The sequence below is a fragment of the Phacochoerus africanus genome, chromosome 6, assembly GCF_016906955.1.
Source record: "Phacochoerus africanus isolate WHEZ1 chromosome 6, ROS_Pafr_v1, whole genome shotgun sequence".
Taxonomy (NCBI): Eukaryota; Metazoa; Chordata; class Mammalia; order Artiodactyla; family Suidae; genus Phacochoerus; species Phacochoerus africanus.
The window spans coordinates 106,241,600-106,261,297 of NC_062549.1; the positions used below are offsets into that span (position 1 = coordinate 106,241,600).

Sequence of the window (19,698 nt, forward strand, 5' to 3'; positions counted from 1 at the left end):
AACTATGAAAAGTAATGGGAAATTAAGAAAATCATTGCTATTTTAGGATCTCTGACTTTTAAAAGACCTGTGCCTTACTTTTGGCTCTCATCTAAACTCCCCATGTAGTACTTTTCCTTTGTGTAATTCCAGAGAAAGGGGAGCCAAGAATGTTTTTTCAGTTTAATAAATAGATCTAAAAGTGAATGCTGCTACAGTTTAGATACCGGAGTGAATAGAAGACAAATCTGCAAACGAGATTATTGAAAATAGTGTACAAGCAGTATGTTCAGAAAGATGTTAAGATAAAATTAATTGGGGAAGTATATTAGTATGGCCTTTCCAATACTTTTAGAGACCAGGAAAGGCCCCGCTAAAAAGATTATCTTTGGTCACCTAGAAAAGATGAAGAGAGCAAGACATTTAAATGACAATGCTTCTTAAATCCTTAAACAACTTAATTTTAATAGTAGTTTAGAAGTATTTCAAAGACAGTCAGCCACGTCTAATAACATTTGTTTTGATGGTTTTAGCTTTTATTGTCCTGTGGAGTAGAACTAAATAAAATTGTTCAGGGAGAGGTTTACATGCTTTTGTTTTGTAGTGAATGGCATTACTGAGGAAGCTGATCCCACCATCTACTCTGGTAAAGTCATTCGCCCCTTGAGGAGTGTTGATCCAACACAGACTGAGTACCAAGGAATGATTGAGATTGTGGAGGAAGGTAAGAATCTCCCTTTCAGACTGTAATTTGCCTTAACCTTCAAATGAGGGCTTTGAAGATTTAAGAATGTGGTGTTATAGTGCTTATTTAGATTCCTTAGGATCTGAATTGTGAAAAAGTGTTTTTTTTTTTTTTTCTCACCATGCTTTGTTTTTATTTTTATATTCCCTTGGAAATGAGATCCCCTTTAGCTTGGATTTATGTTGTGATCAAATGACTACCATGAGCATATGGCTGATATGTGAGCTAGCTCCCAACTCTGAGTTTTATTGAAATAGTCTGAGAACAAAATCTCACACTAAAAATACACATTTAATATTTGATAATCAGACGTTCACAATTGGCTGGGTTTAGTACAACTTTATAGTTTTCCTCTATTATTCACTGGTTATTTACATCGGTATTTACAGAATTTCCTAGTAAGCATTCAATTCTATAAAAATTTTTGCTTGCTATAAAAGTTTTCTATATCCGTTACTTAATAGCTAGGGTTCCATGAGGATCCTACTACTTGTCTCTAGTCAAGCCTCCCTCTATTTTCATTTTCTGCCTTTATCTCTCCATCTTTGGTAACTCCTACTCTGGTGCCATCCCTTACCCCAAACAAATAACACCAGAAAGACCAACTTTTTGCATAAAATAAATTTGCAGTATAAATGGTAGTAGGGAACACTGGATGATTAGTATAGCAGAATTACTATAAGGGTAGGGTTGGTGAGAGGATTTGAAATTCCGACCAAAGATGATGCCTTAACTCATGAAGAGAATAAATTTTGTGTCATCTGGGAGTCATAGGAGAATATAAAGTGGGGAACAGCAGGCTATTTGAAAGAAGGAAATGAGCCTTGATAAACATTTTGGCCATGTGAGGTTCTTAGGAATTTCTGTTTTTCAGAGGACTAGGACCTCCAAATATGAATTGACTCAAGTAAGTCTTAAACTAATGCCATGGCGACACTGTACCTTTAAGAGGGCTGTGAGGACATGGGCAACTAATTTTAAAACTCATGAGATAATGTCAAAATGCCCTTTTTTTCTCCTCTTTTATGCCATTTTTACTTTTACATCGCCAACCTCCAATCCACTTTTTGTTCACCACCGGCTATATATAGGATATAGTCCAAAGGAAGGATATAGTCCAAAACAAGGATTTGTAGAAACAGAAACTTTCCTGAAAGCTCTAAGGCTAGAGGTTTCTGAGACTAGACAGGTCGCATTTCCCCACTTTGTGGGGGGAATAGCTCTTATTATTTAGGAACACAACTAACCCTGTACAAGACCAAGGGTTTTGGAGCCAGACAGACCTAGATCTGAACACCAGCTCTCCACTTCCTAGCCATTTAACCTTAGACACATTCATTAAATCTTCCCTAGCTCAGTTTCTTCATCTTTAAAATGAAGATAATATGAACAAGTGTTTGATAAATGGCTGTCTCTAATCCTTTGCATGACTTGTTCTATTGGAAGTATGCTCTTCAAAGTTTTTAGTTCCTGTATGTTTGAAAAGAAAATCTTCACTTAGCCCTATAATCATGAAGAGAATGGTTAAAAGCATTCCAGGTTTTGAAGTTTCCTCTTCTTTCTGATGTTTTTCTCCTCTCTTCCACCTTGTTGATTCAGTGAATTCATCTTCTGATAAGAAACTGAACTCTTTGGCCCAGTTTTTATCCATTGTCTTTACTAACCTCTAGCCAACTTTTTACTTCGGGGCGGAACTCAGCAAATACAGTGGCTTGTGTTTGTTTTCTTTTCTTTCCTGTTTTTTGCTTTTTTAGGGCCACACTCAGCAGCATATGAAAGGTCCCAATCTAGGGGTCGAATTGGAGCTATAGCTGCCAACCTACACCACAGCTCATGGCAATGCCAGATCCTTAACACACTGAGTGAGGCCACATCCTTGTGAATCCTAGTTGGGTTCATTACCACTGAGCCACAGTGGGAACTCTTGTTATGGCTTGTTTTTATAAATAAAGTTTTCTTGAAACAACCACAACCATTCATTTACATACTGCCTTTGATTGCTTTCTCACTGCAACAGGAAAGTTGAGTAGTTGTGACAGTGACAGGATCCTACAAGGCTAAAGTATTTAATATCTGGCCCTTTAAGAAAGTACAATTGATGAGCCCTGATCTAGGGAGAAGGTGCCTATTGGTTTGAAGGAGCCACAATCAGAAAAAAGAAAGGAGGTAGAGTGCCAAGAAAGTTATCTACATAGTTTTTGCCTATGCCTGGCTTGTAGTTTAATGCCCAATTGGGTATGGATCATAAATGTTTTTGACTGGTTGGCTCATATTGTGAACTTCAGAAGAGAATAATCCAGTGGATCATATTAGCCACCCATAGTGCTTTAAAAAGCTCAAAAGTAATAAGATTGTGAGTGATAGTGTTACTTTTAATTACACAAATGTGGTTTAAAACTGTCCATTAGCTACTAAGGTGAAGAAGCACAAATTCTCATTTGTCTTTGTGGTGGTATTTAGCATTTAGGATTTTATTGAAGCTTTAAGGTAGAACTTCTCAGGTTTCCCTTGTGGCACAGTGGCTTTAAGGACCCAGCATTGTCTCTGCAGTGGCTTGAGTCACTGCTATGGCATGGATTCAGTCCCTGGCCTGGCAACATGTTGAGAGCATAGCCCAAAAAAAATTCTCAGTTATAAAAAAAATTCTTAAGAGAATGTATTTTTAGCAACCTGTTTATACATTTATTAGAACCATTAGCAGAGGGCTGTTGTAAAATACTAGCTTTTAGATTTTTACCTGTTTCTCTTTACAGGGGATATGAAGGGTGAGGTCTATCCATTTGGCATAGTTGGGATGGCCAACAAAGGGGATTGCCTACAGAAAGGGGAGAGTGTCAAGTTCCAATTGTGTGTCTTGGGCCAAAATGCACAGACTATGGCCTACAACATCACACCCCTGCGTAGGGCCACAGTGGAGTGTGTGAAAGATCAGGTAAGTGGTAATATCTCTGCATCTGAATTTGATCCTTTTATAAGTGAATAACCAAATAATGACCAAAACCTTGACATTTTTTCAGCCATGGGGGGAACCATCAACATTTTTTTTTTTTTAATGGCCACACTTGTGGCATACGGAAGTTTCCAGGCCAGGGACTGAATCTGAGTCGCAGCTGCGACTTGCGCCACAGCCGTAAAGCTGGATCCTTTAACCCACTGTACCAGGACAGGGATTGAACCCACACCTCTGCAGTAACCTGAACTGCTATAGTCATATTCTTTTGTTTTTTGCTTTTTTTTGCTTTTTTTAGGGCCGCACTCCCAGCATGTGCAGGTTCCCAGGCTAGGGGTCTAATGGGAGCTACAGCTGCCGGCCTATACCACAGCAGTGCCAGATCTGAGCCGTGTTTATAACCTACACCACAGTTCATGGTAATGCCAGATCCTTAACCCACTGAACGAGGCCAGGGGTCAAACCCGCAACCTCATGGTTCCTAGTTGGATTCATTTCTGCTGTGCCATAGCGGGAACTCCCATTTGATTTTTAATTTTCATTTTATCCCCTTTTTTTTAATGATTATAAAAACACAAAACTGCAACATTTTTATATCTTTTTTTTGTCTTTTTTTTGTCTTTTGTCTTTGTTGTTGTTGTTGTTGCTATTTCTTGGGCCGCTCCCGCGGCATATGGAGGTTCCTAGGCTAGGGGTTGAATCGGAGCTGTAGCCACCGGCCTACGCCAGAGCCACAGCAACGCAGGATCCGAGCCGCGTCTGCAACCTACACCACAGCTCACGGCAACGCCGGATCGTTAACCCACTGAGCAAGGGCAGGGACCGAATCCGCAACCTCATGGTTCCTAGTCAGATTCGTTAACCACTGCGCCGCGATGGGAACTCCAACATTTTTATATCTTAATGATTTTTATTTTTTCCATTATACTTGGTTTACAGAACCATCAATTTTCTACTGTAGAGCAAAGTGACCCAGTCATACAGATACACACATTCTTTTTCTTACATTATCCTTCATCATACTCCATTACAAGTCATTATATACAGTTCCCAGTGCTATTCAGCAGACCACAACATTTTTTGTATGGCTGTTTCTAATAATATGATAACCCAGCTTAGTAATTTTAAAAGGGATCAAAACAATACATATGTTAAAGTAACAGCTTCCTATTAATTTTGCTTAATTCAGAAACTTAGTTTATGCAATGTATTAAGGCACAAGACACCTTTTTTAGTTTCTCAAGCTGTGATAGCATGAATGGCACTGATTTCAGATATATTACTTTCCTGATAAGATCTGCAGACTCAAGTGTGGTTGTATTACAGCTCAGGCGGCTGAACCTCAGCATTGACACCATGTTTTATAAGATCCCCTTCTAGTTAGGATCAAGCATTGTTCTTTGTTCAAAATGAGTTTCTTTTCTCACCTGTGGTATGTCATTTTTTTTAGCTACTATCTTTTTAATTTCAGTTTGGCTTCATTAACTATGAAGTAGGAGATAGCAAGAAGCTTTTTTTCCATGTGAAAGAAGTTCAGGATGGCATTGAGCTGCAGGCAGGAGATGAAGTGGAATTCTCAGTGATTCTTAATCAGCGCACTGGCAAGTGCAGTGCCTGTAATGTTTGGCGAGTCTGGTGAGTTTTTTGTTAATTGTTGTTGATCAGTAATCTCTCAGGACTGTCTCTTGACTTTTGTAATCTCTGCTTCATCGTATTTCTTCACTTTTCCATCACTGTTTTTTGTTATCCTCTTGCCACTTTCTGCTTATTTCTTGATACGTCCTCTTTTTGAACCTCTTGTCTTTGTCTAAATTTTAGTTCCATAAATGTGGCCCAATGAAACATTAATTGGGTACTTACAGTATAATAAGTCTTAAGTATAAAAAGATTATATAGTTCTGAAGGATTCTGCTTAGCTCTTTTTCTTCCATCAAGCAATTTCTAGGTTATATGCTGCATAAAATTCTAATTTTATAATTTTTACACTATGTTTTTGTTTTGGTTAATAACATTTTAGCATGTGAAGAGCTGAGAGTTTCTGGAAATATTTCTTCATATTTTCCTTTTCTAAGGTTTTTCATACCTGCTACTTTGTTTTGTAATGTCTGTGGAACTGGTCTTTCTAGTTGCAGACCAGTATAGGGATGCCCCTCACTCAAACGATTCTTCCAGCTCCTACGCAGTAATAAACTTTGAGTTGGGAATAAAAACAACGAACTTGTCTGTCCTGTCTTTCCAGCTAGTGCTTAGCTAGGTGAGGCAAGAGTCCCCTCTCATTAAAACTGAGTCATTTGGTTAGGTGAAAATACACTCCTCTGCAAGTACCATCTTCTTACCAAGTGTTACTTCTCACTTCTTGATTTTGTCACAGTGAGGGCCCCAAGGCTGTTGCAGCTCCACGACCTGATAGGCTGGTCAATCGCTTGAAGAACATCACCCTGGATGATGCCAGTGCTCCTCGCCTAATGGTTCTTCGTCAGCCAAGGGGACCAGATAACTCAATGGTATGAAGGTGTACAAGGTTTGGGGGCACAACCACTGACAGACCAATATTCTACTTGAAGTCCTATTTTAGACTCAGAGAGCTCAGAGAGCTTAATTTACCAAGAAGCTGCACTGTTACTTATAACGAGTTAGGATTCCCTGCCCATTGTTTCAGCCACTAACATAACAGTTGTTTACAATAAGAAGCACATTTCGTGGTGTTCTTGATGCTTTGAACATAGTTTAGGCAATAGATCAGGATGGCTTACTGTAAGATGTCCAGTTCTTTTCTGCAAAAGAATTTGTGGTGGCTGAGACAGTTTAATGCTTTTGTAGTCCATTTTGGAATTGTGAATGTACTGTGTGTCATTAACTGCAATTTTATTTCTTCACAGGGATTTGGTGCAGAAAGAAAGATCCGTCAAGCTGGTGTCATTGACTAACCACATCCACAAAGCACATCATTAATCCACTATGATCAAGTTGGGGGGATTCTGGTGAAGGGTTCTGAATATCTCCCTTTTCATCCCTCCCAAAATCTGGAATACTTATTATATTGAGCTATTACACCAGTTTTAACACCTTCCTCGTGTTATGTTTAAAAAAATAAATAAATTTAAGAAAACCATTTTAAAATTATGCACAGTTGCAGCCTGGAAAACTTAAGGTGGCGCCTTATAGTATCAATTTTAGGAGCTTTATTTGGTGCATTTAACGCAACTGGTAATTGCAAAATCCACTTCGCCTGTGTAAGTGATACAGACTGTTATCGTGTTGGCCCAATGAAATTCTGCACTTGGTATTTAGTATATACCTTCATTACTTCTGGCAAGATATTCTGCCTTAGCACTCAGTTGCATTCTTTTTCCTTTTCTTTCCTTTTCATTATGCTTTAATTCTGAGGACTATATGAGGGTAGAATACATTAAAAATTACAAAAATTTGTATAGGCAAACCATTTCCTTAAGTTGATGGCCAAATGTTAAAATGTTATTTTTCATATCATTTATAATCTTGTCAAAAAGTCCACTTAACCAAGTTTGGTTAGATTTCAGTGAAAATTATCTTCCAGAGTAGGGTTTTTTTTTTTTTTCTCCCCCCCCCCCCGGGATTGGGGGATAACTTTACTACAATTAGTATGTATGGTGCAGAATTTCATGCAAATGAGGTGTGCCAGCAGTATGATAATTTAAACATATTTAAACAAAAAAAAGACGAATGCACAAACTTGCTGCTGCTTAGATCACTGCAGCTTCTAGGACCCAGTTTCTTTTAATGATTTCAAAACAAAACAAGAAAATAAAAAAGTTGTGCCTGAAATGAATCTTGTTTTTTTTATAGTAGCCGCCTGGTTCCTGTGTCCTGTAAAAATACAGGCACTTGACCCTTGGTGTAGCTTATGTTCAACTTTATATCACGGGAACGGATTGGTCTTGATTTCTTGGCCCTCATCTTGAATTGGCCATATACAGGGTCCCTGGCCAGTGGACTAAAGGCTTTGTCTTAAGATGACAAGGGTCAGCTCAGGGGATGTGGGGGAGGGTGCTTCTGTCTTCCCCGTTGTCGTTTGAGGTTTTGATCTTCTCTGGGTAAAGAGGCCGTTTATCTTTGTAAACATAACATTTTTGCTTTCTCCGGTTTTCTGTTAATGGCGAAAGAATGGAAGCGAATAAAGTTTTACTGATTTTTGAGACACTAGCACCTAAGCGCTTTCATTATTAAAGCGTCCTGTATGGGAGGGACGGGTCTGGGTGCGGCCTGCCGCGTGACTCTGGGTCGGAGGCCCACGTGGCCGGGGCGGGGACTCCGGCGCCCGGGGCGCTGACTGATTACGTAGCGGGCGGGGCCGGAAGTGCCGCTCCCTGGTGGGGGCTGTTCATGGCGGTTCCGGGGTCTCCAACATTTTTCCCGGTTGTGGTTCTAATCTGTCCCAAGCGGAGGCAGCGGAGCTTGAGGTAAGGCTTTGGCGTGTGTAGCATTCGGCTTTGGAGCATACTGATGACTCCTTGTTGCCAGGAGTCGAGCGGAACCTGGGAGCTGGAGACAAAGGCCCTGGGCGGGAGGTTTGTGGGGGGGTCTTTCGTTCTGATCCCTTATGGGGGAGCTCTTTGGATATGGGTAGGAGAGTAAGAAGAGGGGGCCACCTGAAGGCCGCCCCCTAGAGCTGAGAAGATTTGCAGGACGAGTAGGAAGAAGGGTTTCCTTTACCCTAGGCTGAGGGCGGGGCCCAAAGACTTGAAAAATAGATGAGGGTGGGGGTAGCTGGAACATTAATCCAGAATTCTGTGGCCAACAGTAACCTGCAAATGTTTTTGCACTCCTGAATCACTTTGAGAACCAAGTGGGAATGAAAGTATGGAACCGATACATTTCAAACTCTGGTTTTAGTTACTATTGATTACAGAAAGCTTTGAAGTACTGTAGATGTGGTTCGCCAGTTAACCCTAACTACTGCTTTCCCACAGGTTCTTGCTGGTGTGAAATGACTGAGTACAAACTGGTGGTGGTTGGAGCAGGTGGTGTTGGGAAAAGCGCACTGACAATCCAGCTAATCCAGAACCACTTTGTAGATGAATATGATCCCACCATAGAGGTGAGGCCCAGTGGTAGTGCGCTGACCCTTAGCCGCTCTCTAGGTTTACTCTTAGCCATTCCCTTTCCCATCCCCTTCAGCTATACTTTAACTAAAGGAGTAATCTGGAGAGAAAGTAAAAAATTGTTTGGGACACTGTGTTCAGTAATACAATAAGTAAAGCTTTCCATGTTTGTGAATAAGGGTTCACTTTATTAGCTACTGAAGATTTTCTAAAATCAGTTTTGTAAACTATTGCAGAATCAATGTTGAACTCTAAGTTTCTACATATATGACAGCTCTGTTAAAAAGAAGCACGGGCCATAGATAGAATAACTGAATAATAGCAGGATGGAGATAAAGGATTCAGAGATGGGTGTTTTTTAGCTAGTTGAAGCAGCTGAGACTGAGTTGGGGTAGAAAGAGTATGAAATTTTGAGTCACTGTGCCTAGGAATACGGTCCCTCTTTGCAGTTTCTGTAGTTATGTGATAGTGAGCAAATCATTTAATCTCTCTGAGCCTCATTTTCCTCATCTATTAAATTACAATAAACTTGTTTTTGCCTGCCACTCAAGGGATGTTGTGAAAAACTATTAAAATTTTGTGATTGGTAGAGCACTGCTGTAACTATTACTTATTTAAAGATTCTGTTGTTTTTGCGAGAGTTCATGTTACACATGGGCTTCAGTAAATGGCATCTAAAGTCCTTTAAGTACAGAATTTTGTAATCTTATTCAATTTAGAAATGTCTAATTCTAGAGATTATTTTATTTTAATCCACACCCTGGTCTTCCTACCACCCAGCCACTGAGTGCTTAAGGCAAGCTAATTCTTATAGAGTCATTACTAAAAATTAGTCATTAGTCCTTGGCAGAATTTATTTTAGGCTTAATAGCTTTAGTGTTCATGGTTAGAACATTTTATTATTTTTCCAGTTTTATTTATTTTGTATTTTATAAAATATTTTTTTATAAAATATTTATTTATTTATTTTATATTTTATAAAATAAATAAAATATATTTTATTCTATCTATATCTTAAATTTGTGTATACCATGTAACCACCATGTAGATAAAAATATAGACTATTTCTAATGCCCAGGAGAGTTTTTTCATGCTCCTTTCTAGTCAAACCCCCATACCCTGCCAGGAAATAACCACTTCATTGACTTGTATTATCATAAATTAGTTTACCTAAACCATAGCTTTATGGTTTTTGTTTTGTGTTTGTTTTTTTTGCTCATTTCCTCAGAACACTCATACATTGGACCATATTTCATGCTTCAAAGAAATTTTGGCAGTGTGACTTCTATGTTAAAAGTATATTAAAATCCCACATCAGAGTGAGTTACAGAGGAGCTGTTCAGTGGGCTGGCAAACTATTTTGCATACCATTTCTGGAGCTAGATCTTTACTAAGTGTGATGAGGTTATTTTCTTTGAACTGAATTCCCAGAACATAATTTTTTTTTTTTTTTTGGTATTTTTTGTTGTTGTCTATTTTCTAGGGCCGCACCCATGGCATATGGAGGTTCCCAGGCTAGGGGTCTAAACGGAGCTATAGCCACTGGGCTCTACCACAGCCACAGCAACGCCAGATCCTTAACCCACTGAGCGAGGCCAGGATCAAACCCGCAATCTCATGGTTCCTAGTCAGATTCGTTAACCACTGAGCCACGACGGGAACTCCAGAACATAAATATTAAAATACAAGTAAAATTTTTGCCTTAGAGCCAAATCGAAAGTATTTTTTAATATGATCTGTGCATGTCTATGTTCCTGAGGAATTAATGTAACTATACTGTGTTTGGAACCTTTAGCAATTTGATTGAGGAATATTTCCCAAAGGTATAATCTGTCATGATGAGAAAAATATTTTGGTATTATAATTTTGAAATAAAAGGTAATTGTGTATTTAGTCTTAAATGCAAAAGACCCTATATCCAGGGCTAAGTTCTAATTGGTGGAGGTATGTTTAAAATTACAAACGGATGATAAACAGCTCAAATAAGAGCGATCCAGTCCATACTTTAGTGAAATACACTGTGAACCTAATCTCTAGTCTAAGTGGATTAGAACTGTCTTTTGTATTACCACATTTTCTTCATCTTTTCCAGGAACAGAGTGACCACATTTTCCTTTCTGCAGACATACAGAACTTGGGGCTTTTCTAGGGTGGCATTAAGTACTTTCTGTTTGTGACTATATATTAGTAGTTTGAGGAAGAGACAGAAATGGACTTGGTTAGGAGCTTATTTAACCTTGGCAGTAGTATTGCATTCCCTGTGATTTTTAATACAAATGGCATCTCCCTCTCTCCTTGCCCCCCCCCCAACCCCTGCCTTCCACACCCCCAGGACTCTTACCGAAAACAGGTGGTTATAGATGGTGAAACCTGCCTGTTGGACATACTGGATACAGCTGGACAAGAGGAGTACAGTGCCATGAGAGACCAATACATGAGGACAGGCGAAGGCTTCCTTTGTGTATTTGCCATCAATAATAGCAAATCATTTGCAGATATTAACCTCTACAGGTACTAGGAGCATTGTTTTTTCTGAAAGGATCTTGTTTGGGTTGGGGATGAGGGTACCACACTAGGGAAGATATATCTCTTTAATTATGAAAAGAATTGGTATTGGATTGTGACATTGAGAATCTGGGGTTATTACAGAAAAGAAAGTTAATGTCACAGTTTATTTTGTATAACCTATTACGGCTGGAATGCGTAATAATACATAAATGAAGCTTGTTAATGGGAGTGATCCACAACTAGAGGTGTTGGAGTTCCCCTTGTGCCTCAGTGGTTAACTAATCCAACTAGGAACCATGAGGTTTTGGGTTCAATCCCTGGCCTTGCTCAGTGGTTTAGGGATCCGGCGTTGCCATGAGCTGTGGTGTAGGTTGCAGACGTGGCTCGGATCCCCGAGTTGCTGTGGCTCTGGCGTAGGCCGGTGGCTACAGCTCCGATTCGACCCCTAGCCTGGGAACCTCCACATGCTGCGGGAGCGGCCCAAGAAATGGCAAAAAGACCAAAAAAAAAACCTAGAGGTGTTGTTATGAGAGATTGCAAGGGGGTTTTAGAGAGGAAAAACACCTCTGAAAAACGGCCTTCACTAAGTAATAGAGAAGATAGCAGGAAGGAATAAATTGGGCAGAGGAAAGTAAAGATGGTCTTTCTCTGCAGAACCTTAAAATTTGAACCATAAAAAATTCTAGTACAGCATTCTTATTTTACTGAATCAGAAACAGAGTTCAGAGGTTCGCTTGTTAAGTTTTTGTCATTATGATTGTTATTAGTGGTAGATCCAGGACCAAAAACCCAGGGCTCCCTTTTCTTAGCTCAGTGTTCTTTAAGCAGAATAACATGAAGGTTAAGAATATAGACTCTGCCTGGGTTGAAACTTGGCTCCGTCATGTCCTGGAACTTAGATGCAGAGTACTAAATCTCTGTGCCTAGGTTTTCTTGAGTATGGAGATAGTTGTACCTACCAGTAGTTGCTTGAAAATTAATAAATATGTAAATCACTCAGAACAGTGTTTAGCACAGAGTAAATGCTCATGCAAGTGTTCTGCCTGTAGCCTTGAGTCCTGGTGTATGCTCCATATGAAGATAATGACTCAAGAAACAAATTAGTCCAAAACTGGTTTTCTTCTCCTAAGCCTGCTCTACTTTCCATTTTCTCCTAGAGTTAAGAGCAGCACTTAAAATGCTCAACACTTGGCAAGTACCTAATAAATATTTGCTGATGTAGTTCCTGTCGTGGCGAAGTGGTTAAAGAATCCGACTAGGAACCATGAGGTTGCAGGTTCAATCCCTGGCCTTGCTCAGTGGGTTAAGGATCTGGTGTTGCCGTGAGCTGTGGTGTAGGTCACAGACGCAGCTCGGATCCCGAGTTGCTGTGGCTCTGGCGTAGGCCGGTGGCTACAGCTCCGATTCGACCCCTAGCCTGGGAATCTCCATATGCCACAGGAGAGGCCCTAGAAAAGGCAAAAAGACAAAAAAAAAATTGCCGAATCTTTATAAATCATTTTTCTTCTTATGCTGTTTTTTCCCTTCACATAAGCTACTGCCGTCACACCAAAATTGCATTTCAAGTACATGACATTGTATGCAATCCAAGGGTAGAGTCTAGAGCAGTGCTGTACAGTATGGTAGCCACAAACCATATGTGTTTATTTAAATTCATTAAAATTAAACAGATTTTAAAAATCAGTTCTTTGGCGTCAGTAGCTACTGGCTTTTCAGGTGTTCGGTTACTTCATATGATTAGTGGATATAGTTGGACAATACAGCTAGAGAACATTTCCATCATCATAAAAAATTCTGTTGGATAGGGCTGGTCAAGAGAACCTGGAGCAATAGTTTCCAAACTGCTGTATGTATGTCTGACATGTCATGGAAGGGAGTGCTATCAGTTAGGAGTTCCAGATCCTTTAGTCCCCCATTAATAAGAGCAGTTCTGGTATTTTCTATTTCATATCTTGGACTTAAGGAAAATGTTTGGATACCACTCATCTGGAAAAGTGATGTACTGTCTTTCATTAAATACTGTCACTCTCAAGGGAGCTTCAGAAAGTTACTTGGAGGCAGAAGCTTTACTTTTTATACTTTAGACCTTAGTCTAGAGTGTGATTTCAAGTTGCCAGTTAAATCCATAGCCAAGCTCTTTAGAGAATCAAGGAGCCTAACAGAGGCATGTGTGTCAAGATAGAAGGTGAACTGATAATTTGGCTTCCCTATGGCTGCTGCATCGAATCTAAACCAGTCTCCCCAATATACAAGGCCTTTTATAAGTAGGAGGAAAAAAGTCCACCTCAATACTAGATGCTAAAAAGGCTAAATAAAACTCACTATATTTTCTTTATTGTCTCAGTTGTTTGTTCTTTCCTAAAAGTTTAATCTTATGATAACATTCTCTTTTTTAGGGAACAGATTAAGCGTGTAAAAGACTCAGATGATGTACCTATGGTGCTAGTAGGAAACAAGTGTGATTTGCCAACAAGGACTGTTGACACAAAACAAGCCCATGAACTGGCCAAGAGTTATGGGATTCCATTCATTGAAACCTCAGCCAAAACCAGACAGGTATAGTACAACTTACAGCATCTGGCAAGGGTTTGTGTAAGGCAAAAAGAAAAAAAACAGTGTGATTGGTTGATTCTTCACTAGAGATATGATCCAAATTCTTTATTGCTTTTGGGGTTTTTTTTTCGGCCTCACCTGAGGCATGTGATAGTTTCCAGGCCAGAAATCAAACCCACACTACAGCAGCAACTTGAGCCACAATAGTAATGATGCTGGATCCTTGACTCCTGTTTTGGATTTTTTAATGTTCTGTTTTTGTGTGTTTTTTTTTTTAATCTTCTGTTTAAACCCCAAATGAACTTATTAATATTCTGATGTGGTATTTTTTTTTTTACTCCTACATAAACATGCACAAATATTTCTAAAATAAAGATTCTTGATTAAAGATACTTAAAACATTAGTCCTAGAAGTTGCCATTGTGGCTCAGTGGTATCGAGCTCGACTAGTATCCATGAGGACACAGGTTCAGTCCATGGCCTGGCTCAGTTGGTTAAGAATCCAGCATTGCAGGGAGCTGTGGTGTAGGTTGCAGATTCCGCATTGCAGGGAGCTGTGGTGTAGGTTGAAGATCTGGTGTTGCTGCGGCTGTGGCATAGGCCTGCAGCTGCAGCTCCTATTCATCCCCTAGCCTGGGAACTTCCATTTGCCGAAGGTGCAGCCCTAAAAAGCAAAAAATAAAACATTAGTTCTTTCTCCATCAACGCCAGCCGATATTTAAGGCATAAGCCCTTCTGAATGGAATCTTTATTTTTTTTTATTTGTGTGTGTGTGTGTGTGTGTCTGTCTGTCTGTCTGTCTGTCTTTTTGCCTTTTCTAGGGCTGCTCCTGTGGCATATGGGGGTTCCCAGGCTAGGGGTCTAATCGGAGCTGCAGCCACCGGCCTGAGCCAGAGCCACACCAATGCGGAATCCGAGCCACATCTGCAATCTACACACCACAGCTCATGGCAATGCTGGATCCTTAACCCATGGAGCAAGGCCAGGGATCAAACCTGCAACCTCACAGTTCCTAGTCGGATTCGTTAACCGCTGCACCATGATAGGAACTCCTGAATGGAATCTTTAGATCTGATAGTTCTCTTATGTCCCACATTATCCATTTTCCTTTGCTTGAGTGTTATTTTTGCAAAATGTGTCATTTGTTTATCAGCCTGTTAATATGATTCAATAGGAATGCTAAATTTAGTATCCTCTTCTTAAATCATCCTACTTTATCAGCCAGTAATTTAATAATTGGAATTTTAAATCCACATGAAGAAGTACAAATTAGAGAAGCTTACAACTTGGATTGTGTCTGTTAAGCTATCTTTTATCATTTTCTTTTAAAGGGTGTTGAAGATGCCTTTTACACACTGGTAAGAGAAATACGTCAGTACCGAATGAAAAAACTCAACAGCAGTGATGATGGGACTCAAGGTTGTATGGGGTTGCCATGTGTGGTGATGTAACAAGGTGAGCATGTGGTCTCTTGACATAATTATAAATATTATTTAGGCAATTTGGAGGAGTGTTGCTATTGTTTTTTCAATGTTGCTATTTAACTGGGAGTTTTTGCTCACTTATAACTATAAAATAAGCTACTTTCCTTATGGCACCCTTTCTGAGAACACTGTAACCTAAACTCTGTTTAAAATACTTAATTATTTTACAGACAGTAATATTAGAAATTAGAACATATTGTATATGAAGTGTGTTACCAGGAGCTTGAAGGATCACTACATCAAAACTGGGTGATAATGACATGGTGTGTATTCTTTTCTTATAGATACTTTTAAAGTTCTAGCATCAGAAAAGAGCCACTGTCAAGGTAGGACATGTTTGGAAACGAATGTATTATCATTTATGCTGATTTCATAACACTGTCTGATACTCTCTATGTGCCATTTATACACATTCCGTCTTTATTTCAGCTGCACTGACACCCTGGTCCTGACTTCCCTGGAGGAGAAGTATTCCTGTTGCTATCTTCAGTCTCACAAAGAAGCTCCTGCTACTTTCCCATCTCTCAGTAGATCAGTATAATATTCTCTATTTGAGAAGTTCTCAGAATAACTACCTCCTCACTTGGTTGTCTGACCAGAGAAATGAACCTCTTGTTACTCCCCAGTAGTTTTCCACCTTGGGTTCTCCCCCAACACACACACACACACACACCTCCACCACCCCAGGTTTTTCATTTGAAAAGAAATTAATGCTCTGAAACAGAGAACCAAACTGTAGAAACATGAAATTCTGTAGAAAAAATGTCTTGAGCTCTGCTGGTGATTTTTTTTTTTTTTTTTTGAATGTTGAGCTTGGAACTGTGTTGGTTTTCAGAGGAATGTCATAAATTACTGTTTTCCTAAGAATATAGTTATTGTTGCTCTTTGGTTTGTTTGTAATGTTATCAGCTGTATTCTATAAACTGGCATCTGCTCTGTATTCAGAAATACAAAAGTGAATACTGACTTTTTGAGTCTATCCTCGTCTGGACTTTCTGGTAATTAAATCTAACTTTCGTGATGAAGTGCCTTTTTCCTGGAAGTGGTTTGTAGACTTCCTTTACAATACTTCAGTGGAATACATGTCTCGGAAACCGTTATACATGAAAATGAATGTCTGAGATATGACTATGACCTATCTAGCTTTGAGGAAAATAATATACCAATATGATAGCAGATGCCATTTCTTACATGAAATTGGTTTTTTTAGAGACCTGGTTTTGAGCTCTTCCAAGAGAAGAATGAGACTATAAACGATTAGGAATAATTTCACTTAGATTTTATGTAATTTCCACTTTTGGGGGGGTAGTTTACTACCTACAAAATGTAATTTGTTTCTTCTAGCTTACTGATAATCTAACATTCAGTGAACTTCCATTCATATTTAAATTTGGGTCGTGTTTGAAAGTCTACATTCACGGGTTCAAAAGTATAAAAATTTAATGCTGTTTTATTTAATAGCTATGATCAATAATACTTAAGCCTCAAAAATGTTAAAGCAGACGCATTTTCACTGCGTATCATAGTAATTAATAATGTGTATAATTGCCTTCAGTCCCCTTCCACCCCACCTTCTGTCCTTCATCCCATAGCAGCAGTGGCTTGGATAATTATTTCAGTTGAGTAAAGCATGGTGCTAGTAGACCAGGGTCACAGTTCTGAAACTTGAGGGAACCAAATAGCATCACAGAGGAAGAAATTCTTCCACGTTTGCCCATTGCACCATTAACTCCAGCTAGTAATTTTGCCAGATGCATGTGGTTAGTCTTGCAAGGAAAGAAGAGGTCAGTTAGCACAAATTTTTCCCTGTGATTAGAAAAACCTGTTATCCTGAGGAAGGTCAGCTTAGAAGTCTTTGTAAATAAGGTATCTAGACTCTTGTTTTTAGCCACATGGTGACCACATTAAGCCATTTTTTTTTTCTCATGTTTTTGAGAATGAGGATGCCTCAGATCAAAAAATTTTTAATTTTCTTTATTCATAATGTTCTTTGAAGGTTGTAAAACAGGATGTTGATTGATTAGTCTGCATATCAGATAATAAGCAGATGAGTTTGTTCAGAACAAGAAGTAGCCTCTGGACTGCAATTGCTGTTTAAGAAGAAAATAGAAAATATAATTAATGGTTATGAGGACTTGGAGGGCTTGGCTTTTCCATTTTCAAATGATATCCTGATAATTTTAATGAAAAATAGACTTGGATAACTTGATAAAAGACTAGTTCCAAAATGGCCACTTTCTGTTCTAGTCTAATGTGTAATACTTACTGAGTAGGTCCTCCGTCTTCTAATAGGAATGGTCATTTATTAAGCAAATTCCATCTTGTCTGGAAAGGAATTCACAAGAGGAGAAGAAACACACTGTGCCCAGAGGATAAATAACTCAGAGAGTTGTGCTCTTTGGTGTCAATTCTGAGCGTTCTCGCAGTCCACACCAGGAAACAAACTCTGCCCCTTTGCTTCTGTTCCTCTTGGAACATTGCTCTGTCATTTTCTTCAGGATAGATTGAGGCTTATCACCTAATTGTCATCATTGTCTTCCTCTTCTTCTTCCTCTTGTCTCTGTGACTGACTGATTTTTTTTTTTTTTTTTAATGTCAAATTGGGGGGCGGGGGGAGCTACTCGTTTGAGGCTCCTGTGCCCATGACCCTTGTATGTTTGTATCTTTTAGTTTTCTCAAGTATGTTCTAAGCACAGAAGTATCTAAATGGGGCCAAAATTCAGACATGGAAATGTCCTTTTAATAGCTTCTTAAGAAGTTACACTTTGGTGGAGTTCCCTTGTGATGCAGCAGGTTAAGGATCTGGTGTTGTCATTGCATCGGCTCAGGTCACTGCCGTGGCATGGATTTGATCCCTGGCCCGGAACTTCCACATGCCACAGGTGAAGCCAAAAAAAAGTTACACTTTGGTGTGAATGTTGGCACAACAGAATGACAGACTTAAACACTGAGTAGCTTCAGTTAGTGTGGTATAAAATAGTTTTTAGAATATGTTCGTGATTTCTGGAAACAATTATAGTTTACCTCAAAATCTGAAAGTCTCTTTCCCCAAGTTAATAAGTGCCTGGCCAGCTATCATATTACTTTATGTTTGTCTGTTTTTTAAAGGTTGCACGTTCAAGATTGTGAAAATGAGATGGTCTTTCTGAAGGCTACCCTGCCTATCTGTAAATGAATCTGTTGAGTGCTGTATTTGCTCCCACAGCTTACTATAGAATGCTACTTGGTAATACAATATCATACTTATTAACAGTTTTCACTTCAGAAGTGTAATAGGTAAAATTATCTTCAGTATGTATGGTAGTGGGTCCCCTGTTTTGTCTTTCATCATCCTTTAAACTGCTGTGAATTTTTTGTCTTGACTTGAAAGCAAGGATAGAGAAACACTTCAAAGAGATATTTTTTTTTCCATTCCAGAATTTATGCTCATAGTCATATTTTGCTTATATTTAGTCATGAACTCTTAAGCTGGCAGCTACAACCAAGAACCAAAAAAATGGTGCGTTCTGCTTCTTGTAATTCATCTCTGCTAATAAATTATAAGAAGCAGGATAATTAGAGAAAATATTTTATTTGGGTGGTTTCTATAAACAAGGGACTATAATTCTTGTACATTATTTTTCATCTTTGCTGTTTCTTTAAGAAACCTGATGTGCCACAGAATTATTTTAAGGTGTTTCATATACGAATTGTTTTAAAAGTGTTCTCATTATCAGAGTAATTGTAGATATATTTCAAAGTGAAACTGATAATTTTTAAAGGCCTGAGTACTTACTGACCTAAGAAGCAATTGTATGAATTCTCTGGAGGGAAGAGAGGATCTCAGTGGAAGTTGTGTGACTTTTATGTATCTGTGCCATCAAATATAGGTAAAAAATATCAATTGTGCAATTCTGCTGTTTAAACAGGAACTATTGGCCTCTTTGGCCCTAAATAAAAGGGCTATTTTAAGTTGACTATTTTATTGTAAATTAATCCATCCTAATTTTTAAAAATTTGGTTGAATGTTTTTCTTGTTAAATGTTTTAAAAATAAAAACTGGAAGTTCTTTGCTTAGTCATAATTGGTTTTTCCGCTGATGTGCCTTTATTGAAAGCTAATAATTAAATTCAGACTTTTGGATATGACATTTGGGCAACTTTGGAAGATCTGAGTTCCTCATTTGGTCTCATATTTGTTACTTATTTATTTATTTATTGCCTTTTTAGGTCTGTACCCATGGCATATAGAAGCTCCCATTCTAAGGGTCCAGTCGGAGCTGCAGCTGCCAGCCTACACTGCAGCCACAGCAATGCCAGACCTTAACCCACTGAGCCAGGCAAAGGCTTGAACCCAAAGCCTATGGATACTAGTTGGATTCTTAACCTGCTGAACCACAATGGGAACTCCAGAGCCTGC

General features: G+C 38.9%; 2 protein-coding genes across 7 annotated transcripts in view; both read left to right on the forward strand.

The window, feature by feature from the left end:
* CSDE1 (cold shock domain containing E1) overlaps nucleotides 1-7,856 on the forward strand; it is a 41,183-nt gene extending 33,327 nt beyond the window's left edge. For 5 of the 6 annotated variants that reach the window (XM_047784936.1, XM_047784938.1, XM_047784939.1 and 2 more), the window contains 5 exons: nucleotides 584-703; nucleotides 3,478-3,656; nucleotides 5,146-5,309; nucleotides 6,046-6,178; nucleotides 6,554-7,856. In XM_047784936.1, coding sequence (XP_047640892.1) covers nucleotides 584-703; nucleotides 3,478-3,656; nucleotides 5,146-5,309; nucleotides 6,046-6,178; nucleotides 6,554-6,601 — 644 coding nt within the window. In that variant the 3' untranslated portion in view covers nucleotides 6,602-7,856. Of the gene's footprint in view, nucleotides 1-583; nucleotides 704-3,477; nucleotides 3,657-5,145; nucleotides 5,314-6,045; nucleotides 6,179-6,553 lie in introns of those variants that run through there. The other variant, XM_047784941.1, reaches the window with a different exon arrangement.
* A 50-nt stretch (nucleotides 7,857-7,906) lies between these two features.
* NRAS (NRAS proto-oncogene, GTPase) lies at nucleotides 7,907-19,363 on the forward strand. The gene is made up of 7 exons (XM_047784942.1): nucleotides 7,907-8,113; nucleotides 8,624-8,751; nucleotides 11,088-11,266; nucleotides 13,660-13,819; nucleotides 15,148-15,271; nucleotides 15,585-15,626; nucleotides 15,730-19,363. Exons 2-5 carry the CDS (start codon nucleotides 8,641-8,643, stop codon nucleotides 15,265-15,267), a joined length of 570 nt encoding a protein of 189 aa, XP_047640898.1. The 5' UTR covers nucleotides 7,907-8,113; nucleotides 8,624-8,640; the 3' UTR covers nucleotides 15,268-15,271; nucleotides 15,585-15,626; nucleotides 15,730-19,363.
* Nucleotides 19,364-19,698: the final 335 nt, after the last annotated feature.

Excerpts from the sequence above, each read along its gene's own strand:
- NRAS (XM_047784942.1), top strand. The coding sequence starts at position 8,641 with ATGACTGAGTACAAACTGGTGGTGGTTGGAGCAGGTGGTGTTGGGAAA. Across the intron at positions 8,752-11,087 it reads AATATGATCCCACCATAGAG|GACTCTTACCGAAAACAGGT; the intron begins GTGAGGCCCAGT and ends CCACACCCCCAG. Across the intron at positions 11,267-13,659 it reads GCAGATATTAACCTCTACAG|GGAACAGATTAAGCGTGTAA; the intron begins GTACTAGGAGCA and ends TCTCTTTTTTAG.